The sequence below is a fragment of the Passer montanus genome, unplaced genomic scaffold, assembly GCF_014805655.1.
Source record: "Passer montanus isolate IOZ18808 unplaced genomic scaffold, ASM1480565v1 scaffold91, whole genome shotgun sequence".
Lineage (NCBI taxonomy): Eukaryota > Metazoa > Chordata > Aves > Passeriformes > Passeridae > Passer > Passer montanus.
This window is the reverse complement of record NW_024374479.1, coordinates 293,986-308,910: the sequence shown is the minus strand read 5'-3', so window position 1 is coordinate 308,910 and position 14,925 is coordinate 293,986. Positions and strand designations below refer to the sequence as shown.

The 14,925-nt window shown below is 36.3% G+C and overlaps 2 protein-coding genes across 5 annotated transcripts in view; one reads left to right on the top strand and one right to left on the bottom strand.

Moving 5' to 3' along the window:
• KIAA0825 (KIAA0825 ortholog) overlaps positions 1-3,356 on the bottom strand; it is a 231,488-nt gene extending 228,132 nt beyond the window's left edge. Inside the window, 1 exon segment of the mRNA XM_039695659.1 lies at positions 3,074-3,356. Within this exon segment, the coding sequence (XP_039551593.1) occupies positions 3,074-3,221 (148 nt within the window). The 5' untranslated portion in view covers positions 3,222-3,356.
• SLF1 (SMC5-SMC6 complex localization factor 1) overlaps positions 2,799-14,925 on the top strand; it is a 34,887-nt gene continuing 22,760 nt past the window's right edge. The window contains exons 1-7 of one of the 4 annotated variants that reach the window (XM_039695660.1): positions 2,799-3,033; positions 3,767-3,880; positions 4,042-4,117; positions 6,337-6,580; positions 8,598-8,760; positions 12,186-12,317; positions 13,782-13,835. In XM_039695660.1, the coding sequence (XP_039551594.1) occupies positions 2,968-3,033; positions 3,767-3,880; positions 4,042-4,117; positions 6,337-6,580; positions 8,598-8,760; positions 12,186-12,317; positions 13,782-13,835 (849 nt within the window). In that variant the 5' untranslated portion in view covers positions 2,799-2,967. Of the gene's footprint in view, positions 3,034-3,192; positions 3,266-3,369; positions 3,881-4,041; positions 4,118-5,283; positions 5,430-6,336; positions 6,581-8,597; positions 8,761-12,185; positions 12,318-13,781; positions 13,836-14,925 lie in introns of those variants that run through there. The other 3 variants (XM_039695661.1, XM_039695662.1, XM_039695663.1) reach the window with 3 other exon arrangements.

Sequence of the window (14,925 nt, the reverse complement as noted above, 5' to 3'; positions counted from 1 at the left end):
ACAGACTGAGATTTATAGACAGGGATCAACAGTGATAACATAGAAAGCAGCAGCACCAATAAAGCCTGAAGAAAGATAACTGTGTGAAGTAAAATAGCTATTACTGGAAAATGGAAGAAGTGAAATTTTAAGGCAGAAGGCGTGGTAATATAAATATGCACAGAACATAAAGGAAATAAGAAGTATAAGGTAGAAAGCCGGAACAGTGTAATGAAAATGAAAACTCTTTTTCTCTCTAGGTAATAAAATTAATAAAGGAGGTCTGAAAGAGATGGACAGCTGATACACTGTAAATAAAATCTTTCTGTGATAGGCGAAAAGGAATATTTATTTTTCTGACCTTGGCTTCTTAATGAACTGGATGTGAGAGCTGTACAGCCATTCTTCATTGTCCTTAAAATGTAATTAGAAGTTTTATAAGTGAAATACCATGTGTGTAGTACAGAAAATTGCTTCCTAAATTTTATAGAACATGTCACAGGTACTGTAGAAGAAAATGTGTAAAAGTAGATACTATCTAAAACCCAGAGACAAACTGTTAAATTATATCTTATAGTACTGAGCAACTGAATTGTATATTTGACAAAGACAATTAAAGGAAATTAGGGGGACTTAAAAATACATTTGTTAAAAAGCCTGCTCCCTATGAGACCAATGAGACATAAGAGACACTTAGCTACCATAATGAGATCACAACAAGGATGGAAAGGGAGAAAAAATTCTAGACTTTTAATTAACCAAACAATAGAATTAGGGAGTAAGTGAATTCCAAAGTGATCATTGAAATAATGGTTAAAAAACTTAATTCCTTAAAGCTACATTTTGGTAACAATGTATTTCAAAGAAAAAAATAGATGTGAAATGTTTGAGATCTCAGTTGATTCCATACTATTTTATGTGCCAGAGACATGGGAAAAATAAGTTAATTCTTAAAGGTAAGAAAGGGTCATCATATAAGTATGAATGATTGAATCAAGAATATCCTGAGTTGGAAGGGACCACAAGCATCATTGAAGTAAAACTCCTGGGCCTGCACATGACATTCCAAGAGTCACACCATTGCCTGAGAGTGTTGTCCAAACACTTGTTGAATTCTGGCAGGCCTGGAGCTGTGACCACTTCCCTGGGAAGCCTGTTGCAGTGCACAACCACTCTCTCGGTGAAGAGCCTGAATTTAACCTAAATCTTCCCTGACAGAGCTTCACAGCTTTTTTCACTGGGAGTTAAGAGTATCATATGCTGAAGACCCCTCCAGCCTGTTAAGAATCTTGTGACATAAAACTGCTGTTAGTTATCAGTATAGTAATTAATAGTAGCTAGTCCAAGTTAGTAAGAATTAAACTGTTTAAAATAAAGTAAAAGTTTACAAGAATTAAAATCAATACCTTTACAGTCCTGACAAATCAACAGTAAAAGTATAAAGGTGCAACAAGTACAAAACAGAAAATGCAACTGATCTTCACTGTCAATAGAGAAGTGCAAGCAATAACTGTAGTCTGGATATTAACTCTAAGTATTTGAGATTTTTTCCACTGTCAATTTGCAAAAAGAGTAGCGAGAAAGACTGTTGATGTTTATTTCTTCATGCTCACATACAAAAAAATAACTGCAATGCTAAAGAAACAAGAGATAAGAAAACTTCAGTAAGCATTAAGGGTACCAGAATCCTTTTTATACAGCAAGTCATCTCTGGCCTGGAAGTACTGTTTTTCTTTTTTGATATTCTGGAAAACTCAGATTTAAACCAAGTGTCCAATTTGCTGTCAAATTTTAGATGCCTGCACCTATATGGTTTTGTTTTTTGAGAGATACTTATGTTTTATAGCAGTGTCGAGCTCAAAGCATTGCTTCTATTGATCTAAGCTGCAGTGACAAAATCTCAGCACTTGTGAGTTTTGTTGTACATATCTCAATTTACAGGTCTTACATATGAAAGAGTATCTGAAATACCTCAATGAGTACAGACTGACCACAATTCAGTTCTCTAAAGAGGTATTTCAACCATCTTTTTTTGTAATCTTTTTTCTTTGAATGCATGCATTCTACTCTCAAACTGTAGAAAAACCAAATAAAAGTGTTCTACAAAACTACCTCTATTTGCTGGGAAGCATCAACAGATTTGTGCAATATCTGTTCAGTTCATTACGTGAGAGAGAAATAGTCAAAAGTCATCTCTCAAATACAGAAGGGACCAAAATAGAGTGGGCAACTGAAAAAAGTTTCATGGACAGCAAATCTTGGCATTTCCGTATTTCTGAATTCTACACTGAGTGCCTGAGGTACAAGATGAATATTATTGTGATCTCTTTATATTGCTTTGTAACTGAAAAAAATCAAGCCTTGACTCTAATAACAAAAACGTTGTACCAACTTGGATCAGAGGGGGAGGAATGCCTTTCCTTCATGAGCAGGCCAGAAAGCCCTTCCCAAAAACATGTGGCTTGATTATCAGACTGTAGCACTACCTTCTCACCTGCCCTACGAGGCACATGCTTTGAAACTTTGAAATGTTTCTCCGAGATACTGAGAAAATGGTTCTCAGTGTCAGAAATCCCTGGTCTCTTTCCTGATTCTTCCAGCGGTAACTCACTTCAGCTTGCATACAGACCGACACACCCCCCTGCCAGACCGCCTTCCACAATTTTAGTTCCACCGAGCAACAGCCATGGTGATTTCCAGACTCCGGGAGAGCGTCAGCGCATTTCCCAGCTCGCCCTCCGCCCCAGCCTGCCCCCGCCTCCCTGCGCCTTGAAGGACCCCCTCCTCTCCGTCTGACGGAAGACCGCCCCTTCCCGCTCCTCGCCGCAGCCGGGCCTGGAGCGCCGCGCCGCCGGGACCACCTCAGACGGATTTCGGCGCCGCCTTCCCGCTGCAGGTGGCGGCGCCCACCAGGACCCCTGGGAGCTCGGGGACTGCGCAGCGCCCTGCCATGCCGCACGGGAGAGAAGGCGGCCGCGGGGAACGCCGATGCTCCGCGGGCGGCCGCAGCGAAGCCCAGCCCTGTCCCGCTCGGCGCCATGGCCCGGCCGCACGGTAAGCTGAGGGGAAGGGCAGCCCCAGCGGGGCCACTTACCCGGCCGGGATCGCCCTGCGGCTCCGCGCCGGCGGCCCCGGCGACCGCGGAGCGTCAGTAACAACGTCCCGGAACGGCCGCTCCGCCACATCCGGGGGCGGGGCGTGGGAAGGCGGGAACTTGCTGGGCTGCGGCGCCTGGTGGGCATCGCAGCGGACCGAACCGAACCGAACCGAACCAGCGTCAGGGCCGGTACAGCGCCTCCTCCCGTGGCTTCCCTACGTGAGCGCTGGAGGGCTCCCCGCCGCAGCCAGGGGCCCTCGCCCGTCACCTCCTGACCGGCACCGCCGCCAGCTGCCGCACCTCGGCTGCGTGTCCCTGTGACGGGGCCGGCGGGGTTCCCTCCGCCCGCGGGGCGATGGGAGGCTGCCCCGCACTGCCGACAGCGGAGCAGGGGCTCGAAGGACTGAACCTCCGCGCGTTTGGTGTTGAGCCAAGATGCCAGACCTGGGGGTTCGGCCCAGTGCGGGCTGCAGTTTGCGGTTCTCGGGCTACTCCGTTACCGCTTATCTGGTGTCCTTGCTCTGGCAGGCAGTGAGAGCTTAAAATGTGGTGTACCAGCATTCATTCCTTTTCGCGTGTTTGCCTATTTTACTGGAAAAGAAGTAGCAAATACTAGTCAGGCCTTGCAAGCATCTTGCCATGGTGTATATTTTGTGTGTTAATGTTTTCTTTTCATTCTTCTTTCAACAGATGGCAAGTTGCAGCCAGAAAAGGATAATACAAATAACTGGATTTAAAAAACAAGAGAAGAAGGCACTGCTCAAATGCCTGTCCAAGCTGAACTGTGTTTTTGTAGAGAGTAAGGTACTGTTCATTACAATACAGCAAAGAGAATTAGAGCTGTAAAATGCAAGTAAAAGTGCAAGTCTTAGGAGAAAGGACCATGCCATAGGTTAGTTATGTAAAAATAGACAAAGAATTTAAATATTTCTAGTGATACAAAGTGTGTTGTTTTGTTTTGTTAGAAATACAGAAATTGTACACATCTTGTAGCAAAAAAGCTGTGCAAGAGTGAAAAGGTCTTAGCTGCCTGCGCTGCTGGTAAGTAAAAGATTTGCTGTTTAATTTCATAGCATTACAGCATAAGTATGGAAAGGACCCTTAAAAGGGTTTTAGTTACTTGTTTTAATTTTGTGAATGAACTGTCTTACAAACCTTCATTCTTCTTGTTCTGTTAGCCTTGATTTTTAACATAGTGATATGGTGAAGTAAAGTCCACTTTTTTGTTTTGTTTTTTCCCTAAATGATATTCCTGCTATTTTCCTTTGTTGGATCTGCATCTGTTCCCAAACAGAACATTTTCTTATACTTTAGATAATAAAGTCATGCTCACATTATTTGGATGCTTAAAAGAGGGCAGAGGGAGTACGAACCCTGTAGTCACCATGGATTTATGATGACAAATTCATGTGGAACATGCACTGGTAAATATCATTGCAAGTTCCTGTTCATGCAGCAAAAGAAAGTTCCAGGTTGTTGCCATTCTCAGACCAGCTTCTGGTCTTTCCTTTTTAATTAGGGTTTGGTGCTGAAATCCCATTCATTAGCAACTAAAATGCTTTTAGAATGAAAATGCTGTATTTTAAAATTTTTTTACAGACTGATCCCCTGTCAGAATTCTGTGATGCTGTTTGAGTATCTTGTAGTTATGAGATATCACAAAACCATTTTTAAGCATGATATTTATTTTCCCTATATCAGATTACTCTAAAGTGTTAAAGCAGTTGTTAGGGTGGATAATCTTAAATTAAGAGATAATAGACAAATGACTGAAGATACACTTAGGTTTAAAATATATGTAAATTTCTTGATTTCCATAATATATGTATGTATTTTTCTTTGTACTAAGATAAAATTCTGATTGCAATCTTACAAAAACGAAATAGCCCAAAAGTTTCCAAGAGGGGAAAAAATGCATCTAGGTTTCTGCACTTTGTTTTAGCAATTTTAAACCTTTATTTTAAGTTAATGTTTTCTTACTTTTTGGAGTTCAAAATTTGAAGATGTTTGCTTGAACAGAGTAGAAATGGTACAGTGTAGTGTCCTCATGGTGATGCAAAACTATCATGCTTCGTTCGATACATGCAAATCTTCCCCAATACTATCTAATACTTCTTAATCCAGAAGAGGTGTTAATTTTGCATAGTCATTGCTCTTACTCGTGATGGCAGAGACAGTGTATTCATTTCTACTGTATTGTTTTCCAGGTAGTGAAGAAAGATCATGTTTAAACATATTTCGAACTCCATAGAGTTCAGCAGAAATACTATCAAGGCTACCACTTATCATGTACTTCCCACCTGACAGAAATTTTGGGATGGAAACTTTGCATGAAAGTGGTTTTAACATCCAGGTTATGCACAGAATACCTTTTCCAGCTATAAATCCACTGGTATCTATACTAGGTTTTGTAGAAGTGCCATCTGTGCTCCTGCACTGAGACATTTTGTCAGTCAACTGTGCAGTTCTGTGAAATCAATTAGGTTCACACAATTCAAGTCAATTTATCTTACAGTGTCTTCTGTAGGTAGTATTTCAATACAGGAGCAGGTTACTAACCACTGCTCTTGACCTGAACCTGTAAGAAGAGAGAGAGAGAGACAGAGAGAAGGGGAAGATCATTACATACTATATCAAAAGCATACATGTGGAAGATGAAAGAGAAGAGGCGGAGGAGGTGGAGCCAAGGGATGAGAGAAAAGGATGTGAAAAGAAGAAAGGGGAAAGAAAAAAGTCTAAAACTGTGTCCCCCGAATATTGATATTCACTACACCAGCAGTGCAAGTAATATTAAGAATATATAAGAGGAAGACCTTACATGTCAAATGTCTAGTTCTTTAAAATCATAGGTAGTAAAATATTTTTTCATTTTAGTACATTTTTAGAAGTGTCAAATGGTATTAAAAATAAAGGACTTACCAAGGTTCTGTGAAAGTTCTAAGAACAAAATCTGGGAAGCTGAGAAAATGTATTTGATATTTTTGAGGAGATAGACACGTATTTTATCTAGGAAGGGTAAAAAGATAATTATTAAAAGAAAACAAAGCAATCATTTTCAGTGGCATTTTGAGATTTTTGATTCTGGAGTCTGAAGTGGAGGATTCTTGTAATAAAATTTAAAAGTTTTTAAAATTGTACTTATAATTTCATCTTTTATTTACACAAGAAATGTTTAAGTTAATTTTCTAGTAGTTCTTCAGTTGATTGCCATTTGTCTCCACAAAAAATCTTTTGTGGTTAACAGTTCATTTTCTTTTTAGGAAAGTGGGTACTAACTAAGGAGTACATAATTAATAGTGCTGAAAGTGGCAGATGGCTTGATGAAACAACGTACGAATGGGGATATGAAATTGAAAGAGACACCCATTATTCACCTCAAATGCAATCTGCACCTAAAAGATGGCGTGAAGAACTGACAAACTCTCGTGCTCCAGGGGCCTTCCACAGATGGAAAGTTGTCCTCCTTGTTAAGAGAGGTGATAAACGAATGGCATGTATTAGAAGGTAGGAGTTCCATCCCAGTTAATTTGGTCCATAACAACCTGCAGCTATCCAAACTCGGAAATGCTTTCATTAATATATTTCCATACTTTTATAAAGACTTTACATCTGTAACATCACCACTTTTCTTGCCTTCTTTTAGTATGGTGTTAAAAATAACATGCATATGTTTTTATCAAGTAAGCTGCTAAGAGAAACTTCCTTCATGAGGCAAGATAGACAGATTTACAGTTTTTCTTTTGTGCGGGTGTTGCATTCAAATAGTAGCTGGAACCATATACTTTATTTCACTTGAGTAGATGACCTGACTGTGTCTCATGGATCTGGGCCCCACTGTTACTGGCCTGATGAGTCTTTATGTCACATTTATGTAATATGTTCTTCTAGTTCGGAAGATGTAATTTGTTCTAAAACAGATTATTCTGATGTATTGTAAATACAGATAGTTTAGAAATTGATTATAGAAAAGTAGAAAATGAAAGAAAGAAAAAAAAGAAAGATAAGGAAAACCAAAGTGCAAGAATGCTGAGAACATAAGTTTCTTTTCCATACTCTTTCTAAACATTTGGATTCATTACTTTAAATTGTACACCTGAATTGAAATCAGTGCATATTTATGTTGTATTTGCATCTGGTAGAGTAAAAGGAACATCCTCCTGACAGTTTCAGAGCTTTCCATTCATTCAGATACTGTCCAGCTTTCTGTAGAGATACTAGTTAGTTAGGACTGGTCAGGTTTGGGTGTGCCAAAGATCCACAGTAAGAATGGAATTGCAGTTTGTTGGATCATAGTACAGAGCTGCATGCTATATCACAGAATGCCTGTCTGTTTGTATTTCATAAAGACAAAGTGAGAGATAATTGAAGTTATCATCTTCTGATTTTGCCAACTGAAAATATTTTAAGTATTCTATTTTTTGGCTGAGTGGGAGAATTTTTACTATGTCCTGTTACACTTGTGAAAAATACTGTTTCTTTTTCCATAAAAACTGCTTATGTAGATGTTCATGATAACACTGTTGAAATGCTGTCTTGCACAATGCTTTCTGTTTCTATTTCTTGCAATAGAAACAACCTTTAACAGGAAAAACATTAGTAAGACAGGTGAACAAGTTTTGTGAAAAATGTTTTTTTACAGACTGTTTCCCATGCACTCAATTTTTAGTCAGTCTTAAAACACTGGCAGGTAGATTTTTTTGTCTTCAGCAGGTACTGTTTTCAGTCATAAAGGATGCTATAGGTTTGGGGAACGTCTGGGTTTTTTTCTAGTATTTAACAACACTGTGCCTTTTATCCCCTTTCTATGCTCTTCCTGCCTTTAGTGTCTAGCTGTTGGATGGGTAAGTGTGTAAGACCAGCACCATTTTCTTTTTATTTATCTGGATTATGAAAAATAAAACCTATATCCAGGATGTCATTAAATCTTATTTTTCCACCTTTTCTTTCTTCTGGTATTTTTTCTAAAAGATAGGAGCACTTGCAGCTGAGCAGGTCTGGAAATTAACCATGGGGAAATTGTTATGTGTAATGGTGCCCCAAAGACAAGCAAATCTCTTTTCTCTATGTGATACTTTTATGGTACTGGACAGCACTAATGCTGCAAATGTATATTTCTGTTACAAAAGCATCATACTACATTTCAGAAAAGCAGTCTGCCATTTTTTGTTAACTGCTTAATTTATAGGAAAACTTAACCAAAAGATCATTATTTTGGGATAGATAATGCAATAAATTATAGCTGTTTTCAACAAATTTGATACTTGGAAAGGAACACAGGTGAAACTTTCTATCAAATATATTGGAGATGTACATTGTTTTTAATAACTAGTGTTAAATTTTTTGAAGAGAGTAATGTTTTGTTAAGTGCCCTTTTATCTTTCGAATGAAGTTTGTGCTGTGTCATACATCTAGAAGCTTTATTCAGTTGCACTTGCATGCTTGTATTTTGTGAATGTTATTGTAGCTTTAGGCAGTGTTAATATAATATAGTAAATACATCTTCCTAAATATGTTTATTTAGAATTCTTAAAGCTGGAAAGGCAACCATATGTTCATCTGAAAATGCAGAGCACAATACAACTCATGTATTCATCGGTGGTAAAATTTCTCCTATACAAAATAAAAAGTGTCTCTCTGAAGCTCGACACTACCCTTTGCAATATATAGGACATTACCTCTTTCAAGTGAGTAAACTAATTTATTGATTACGGTAAATAATGCAGTGTTAGTAATGGAGGGGAATATAATCAGCCAGAGTGTTGTGTGATTTAATTAAAGTTAAGACAACTTTCTGATTCTGGGACCATGTATCCAAAAGATAGGGAGGCTCATGAATATACACAAATACCAGAAGGCAGGATGCATAACAGGGAGGCAGTTGTCTGTGGTGCGCAGTTACAGGAAAATGAGTATAAATGGAAAGTCAGGAACCACTTGGGCTTTCTTGCTCTAAGGTTGATGGAACACTTTAAGAGGTCACTGTAGAGTCTCTAGATGCCATATAGACATGGTCCTGTGCTAGTGCAGAATTCACTAGAACCAGAATTTTGTTTTACTGTTTCCCTTAAGAGAGATGCCCCATGTTTCATACTTGTTTGCTTACCAGATGCACTGCTCAGAAATTCTTAGTATTTTGATCTAACTGTTTGAAGGCTTCAGAATATTCATTTAGTTCTCAGACTCTGGGGTGACTTTAATCAACTGCTAATTGAAACTACTGCCTTTGTAGGCAAGTAGGAGCTAAAACTGTGTTTGTTACCATTTATAAATCCTTTGGTCTCTTCTGATCAAAGCACTTAGCTCTCCCCATAGTAAAGGTATTACAGAAGGGTTGGAAAGTCTTAATGCTTACATCCTGAATAAAACACATCAACGTGGGCTCTTACTCTAGTGCTTACTCTCTTAATGAAACTTATTCAGGGAAGTTGGTCTCATTTTAAACCTTTCAGGTAAGATGGACATTTTCATAGATGAATTAATGTAAAATTTTTTATGGCTATGTCACCTTTTTTTGATCTCTATCAAAATCATGTGTTTCTTGCTATACACCTTGAATTCCTCCCAAGTGGGATAACAACTTTCCATCTTAACGAGTCTGTTAACTTGCACATATCTTTTTGCTTAGATTTCATTAAAGGAACTCACCTCAGAGACCAAGAGAACATTAACTTTCTGTCTAAGAACTCAGGAAACTGCCAAGGCTCCTAGTCTCTTAAAAGAAAAATAATAAAACATAGGCAATCAAATCACAGCACTTGTCCAGATATATTAAGCTTTATCAAAGAATGTTATGGACATGCTCTTTTCTCTTTGTCCCAGAAGTACTTGGCATGTTATTCATTAGATTTTCCCAACTTCATAAATTTATAGTCATGCCATCTGACTGCTACTTCTAGCAAATATAAATCTCATTCCTCCCCTACACATCCATATGTGTGTCTAGATGATGGATTTAGTAAAATAGCATTATATTCTTTTCAGGGCAACTGAAACTCCACTGTTCAGAGTATTTTTGGTGTGATTCTTTTTTTAACTAAGTCTTTGCTTCATGTTTATATTTCAGTATCTGTTCTTATTATCTCAACCTTGCAAGTCTACTGTTAAAACACTGTATGAGATTGTCGTTGGTTATATGATACTGTAAGGGGTCAGATTTACTGATTCAGAATATTAAAACACATAATTTTTATTAGGAAGCTAGTCTCATACATGAACAGTGACTTTAAAAGCCTTTTTGGATGCATGCTGGAGTTTCTAATTTTCTGCCAAGATTGTACTACAAATTGTTTGAATATAAGTGTTTTAATGAGCATATTGAAACTAACATGCATGAAGGGCACTAAGAAGTAAAGACTAGTTAATGCATCAGAGTTCAATTATCCATGGCTCATCAAAAGCTATTTAAAATTCTATTCTAGTTACCAAAAATACTTCATTCTCTTTTGAAATGTGCAAGAAGTTTTTGTTCTCAATATTTGTTTAGAGATACATGATGCATATGCCAAATGTGTTTCTTTTGAAAAATACATTTAAAGGAAGATCTGAAAACAGGATGAGACATGTAACTTTTGAAACTTTATCTTGAAAACATGGAATTATAAACTTCTTGCACCATGTCATTGCATGCACTACTGTATTTTTTCTCTATATTATGTCCCAGACTCAATTCACTCATCAGATTGAAGTGTTTCAATTACTAGGCAAGTTACACCAGCATGCTGGAGTTTCTAATTTTCTGCCAAGATTGTACTACAAATTGTTTGAATATAAGTGTTTTAATGAGCATATTGAAACTAACATGCATGAAGGGCACTAAGAAGTAAAGACTAGTTAATGCATCAGAGTTCAATTATCCATGGCTCATCAAAAGCTATTTAAAATTCTATTCTAGTTACCAAAAATACTTCATTCTCTTTTGAAATGTGCAAGAAGTTTTTGTTCTCAATATTTGTTTAGAGATACATGATGCATATGCCAAATGTGTTTCTTTTGAAAAATACATTTAAAGGAAGATCTGAAAACAGGATGAGACATGTAACTTTTGAAACTTTATCTTGAAAACATGGAATTATAAACTTCTTGCACCATGTCATTGCATGCACTACTGTATTTTTTCTCTATATTATGTCCCAGACTCAATTCACTCATCAGATTGAAGTGTTTCAATTACTAGGCAAGTTACCAAACTTCCACAACCTTCCACACCTGCTCACAATAAGAAATGGCCAAGGGAATACTTCACCTCTATCTTATCTCATGATTCTTAACTCATCATGCTGCAGGAGGAGTCTTGTTTTGTGGTTACTTCTTTATTTACCTTAAACAAACGTGGTGTTTTATTCTTAACCTGTGTATCTTTGATGAAAAGCATGCATTGAAACTCTTACTGAAATGTATGTTCTCAACCCATTAAGTAAATTCAAAATATTTATAGTTTTTTTTTTCAAGCAAAAGTTATCTTGTGTGGTTACTGAAAGTTATTTCAGAATGAGTTGTAAACCAATTTGAGAAATGCTTCCTCATTCCCTATGCTGAAGAAGTAGCTGAAAATGATAGGTGGACTCAGAGAATTAATTACTAGACAAACAGACAATAATATCAAAGAAAAAAATAGACAGTAAAGCCTATTAAATTCATATTACTAATTTGTTTCATGTTTATAGGCAAGAGCTGAAAATATTTCATTCTAGTGGTCTATATGAAATGAATAAAAAATTGAAGTAATGCCTTATAATGTCTTTACTACATTTTTGACCAGTTGAAAATGTGTGAGCTCTGGTTTTAGTTTTTGGAAAGTTCTGAGAGAGAATCTGTTATAGAGAAATAGTCCTTGTTTCACCCACAGAGATTGTGACTTGACCTAAAGTCAGTTAGGAAAAATAAATATGGGGAAGCTTACCTTGATAAGTCCTGTGCTGTAATTTCATACAACATCAGTGGTTTGTTTCCAAACCAGCACCTCTTTATCTTACACATGATGTATACCCTTACACAATTACATAAACATACACAGGCACATACAGTTTGCAATACAATACATAGAAAGACTTAGCACATAAAAGTTGGTTAGACCATTAGTTTTGAAACAAAGTATTTTTTTTTTCTGTAGAACAAAATACAAAATCCAAATGATACACAGATGAACAGTTTCCTGGCTGCACAAGAAACAGACCAAGTCATGTCTAAAATGCAACTTGCTGAAATGAAAAATGTTATTATAAAACATATGTATTTTACTGCGGTAAGTAACAGTTGATACTTTGTAAGCATTATATATTTTATAGTCATACAATTTTATGTTTTTATATTGCATGAATTATATTAAAACCTCTATCTTTCATTATAGTATTGAGCTAATAAAATAGATACTTGACATACCTTCAGGCCTTTTAACCTGCAGTATTTAATAATCCCATATTTACTACTAGATGTAGTTAATACTAAACTTTGTTAAAATTAGTTAAAATAAAACTTAGTTTTGTTAGTTAAAAGTTAAAATAAAACTTAGTAAAACTTAAAAGTTAAAACATTAGTTAAAATAAAACTTAGTCATGGCAATTCATTGGCATGGGTGTGTGGAAGTCATGGTGGTGTAATAGATGAAGTAAAAAGTAGTAAATATCATTCAACAAGATATCTTTGAATTACAGTCTTTCTGTGATTTTCCTGTTATCTAGCTAACTTATGCAAAGACATTTTTGAAAACAGTCATATAGTAGAGCCAGTGCTTTGTTGACTCACATGAATGTTTTTTATTACAAGTCAAGAGTAGAGCTAATGTGCTCCTTTGGTTTTCTGTTGTCAGAGATCTAATCCTGATAAAATTGCTACATTGGTAGTTAACATCTCTATTTCAAGTAGAGAGAAAGCAACTGAATATGTTGAGTTAGGATATATAACCTCTGTAAGTTACAGTGATGCAGATGATGGTGTCTAAGTATATTTGTAGGAGCTTGTTTACATGAAGTACTGTAAGTTTTAGTAGTGGAAGAATTAAAAATTTTAAGTCCTCAAAAGGTACACACAATGTTTAAACACAAGATTACAAATAGAAGACCTATGCTAGTTAAATCTAAGCACCATCAAATGCTAGATCTTTTATCAGTGACATTTTATCAAGGCCATACCCCCCAGACATTAAAAGAATACATTTGTTCTTAACTTTTCATGTATTTTACTTACATGAAAGATCAAGTGCTCTGGTTCAAGCTATGATGTAGTAATGTGCAGATGGACCCTTCAAAGATGGTCTCTCGTAAGGATATGTTAGTAATGTGTTTTAGTTACATTGTAATACTATGCAATAACTAAATATGGCTATAGTAGTAATATATTTTTGCACCTATGACCATATTTTTGCATGCAAGAAGAATCCAAAGTTGGCATTTTGCCACAGAAAAACTGAAAACTTAGTTTTTTAATGTCTAATCTACAAACAGTGTCCTTACAGAGCAACCACATTATAAACAGACAATAGTAGGGGAAAATGTGAAGGAAAATTTGGCTGCATTTTATTCCTTTTAAGTCATTAGTCCAGTTTCATAATTTAACCATGCAAATGAAAAATCTAAATAGACAAATCGAAATGTCAGGTTGCGCTTGAACTACATTTAATGGAAGTTTTCATTTGGGCAGTTTCATGCACTATTTATTGAATATATTGACTGGTATCCAGTTTGTAGGTTGACTTTATCCTGTTTTACAGACTATTAAGCACAGATTTACGGAAACAGACCAGCTAAACAAACGCAATCCAGAGGTAAGCATTATTAAAAAAGAGGGCATGTTATGCAAATGGAATTTTATTATGAAGTTAGACAAACATATTTTAATTGCAAAATTAGCTGTTAAAAAACATTTTTAGATTATGGCTGTCCAAAACTCTGATAAAGTTATTGTTCCATTAAAGAGCGTCATTTGGTACTGAATGTTGTTTGTCCCTGTGATACTTTTAGTACTGTCCCTGTTATTAGAAAGAAACTGTTTAGTCCTGCTAGTTAAGAGAACCTTACCTATTAATCAAGGTAGGAGAGATTATGAAATCAAAAAGCAAAGATGTCCTAATGTGATTTAAAGCAGTTTAAATTACTCAAGCACTGTATTTATGCAGTAAAATTGACAGAGTGTACACAATTTTTAGCACTGCTTTTTCTAGTAGAGACAGATTTTAGCTAGAGGTTATCTCACTGTAAAAAGAAACAGTACTTGTTTTTTCAGCACATGCCTGATACTTCATCATGTGAGTTTCCAGAGTCAGCTGAAGCACAGATTGCAAGTAGAATGCTTTATGTTTTCTAGTCCTGTTTTCATAGTCACTTTGACTTAATTCCTTTTGTGTACTATTCAATTTCTCTGTTTTATTTCTCTTAACCCAAATCAATGCCATAAAACAGGTCAGCAATAGATTTTATTAAGTCTTCGTTATAAACACCTGAAGTAAATTAATATTTTTAAAATTTTGCCTTGTCTGTCTAGAATACTAAGAATAAATTTATAAACAGCGTTGAAACATTGCCTCTTTAGTACTCAAAAAGCATTTTATACAGTGGCCATGAGCTACTAGTAGTGCATTTTATATGGTAACTTGTGTTACTTAAAAGTTAAAAAGGGAAACACTTATAGTATGTGTTAGCTTCCTGTATTCCTTGGTAACTGAAGATCTCGTATCTTCATGAGCCATACCACATAAATAGTTACTTGAAATCAGTCTTTTTCTAGTTTCTTTCTATTGACAATAAGGAAGGAAGAAGAAAAAATTTATTTTTAAAACGTGAAGAATAAAATATTTTTGTCATGATCCAACACCATCACTGATCTGTAAAGTCCTATGTGTGTTTTTGTTCCTGAAG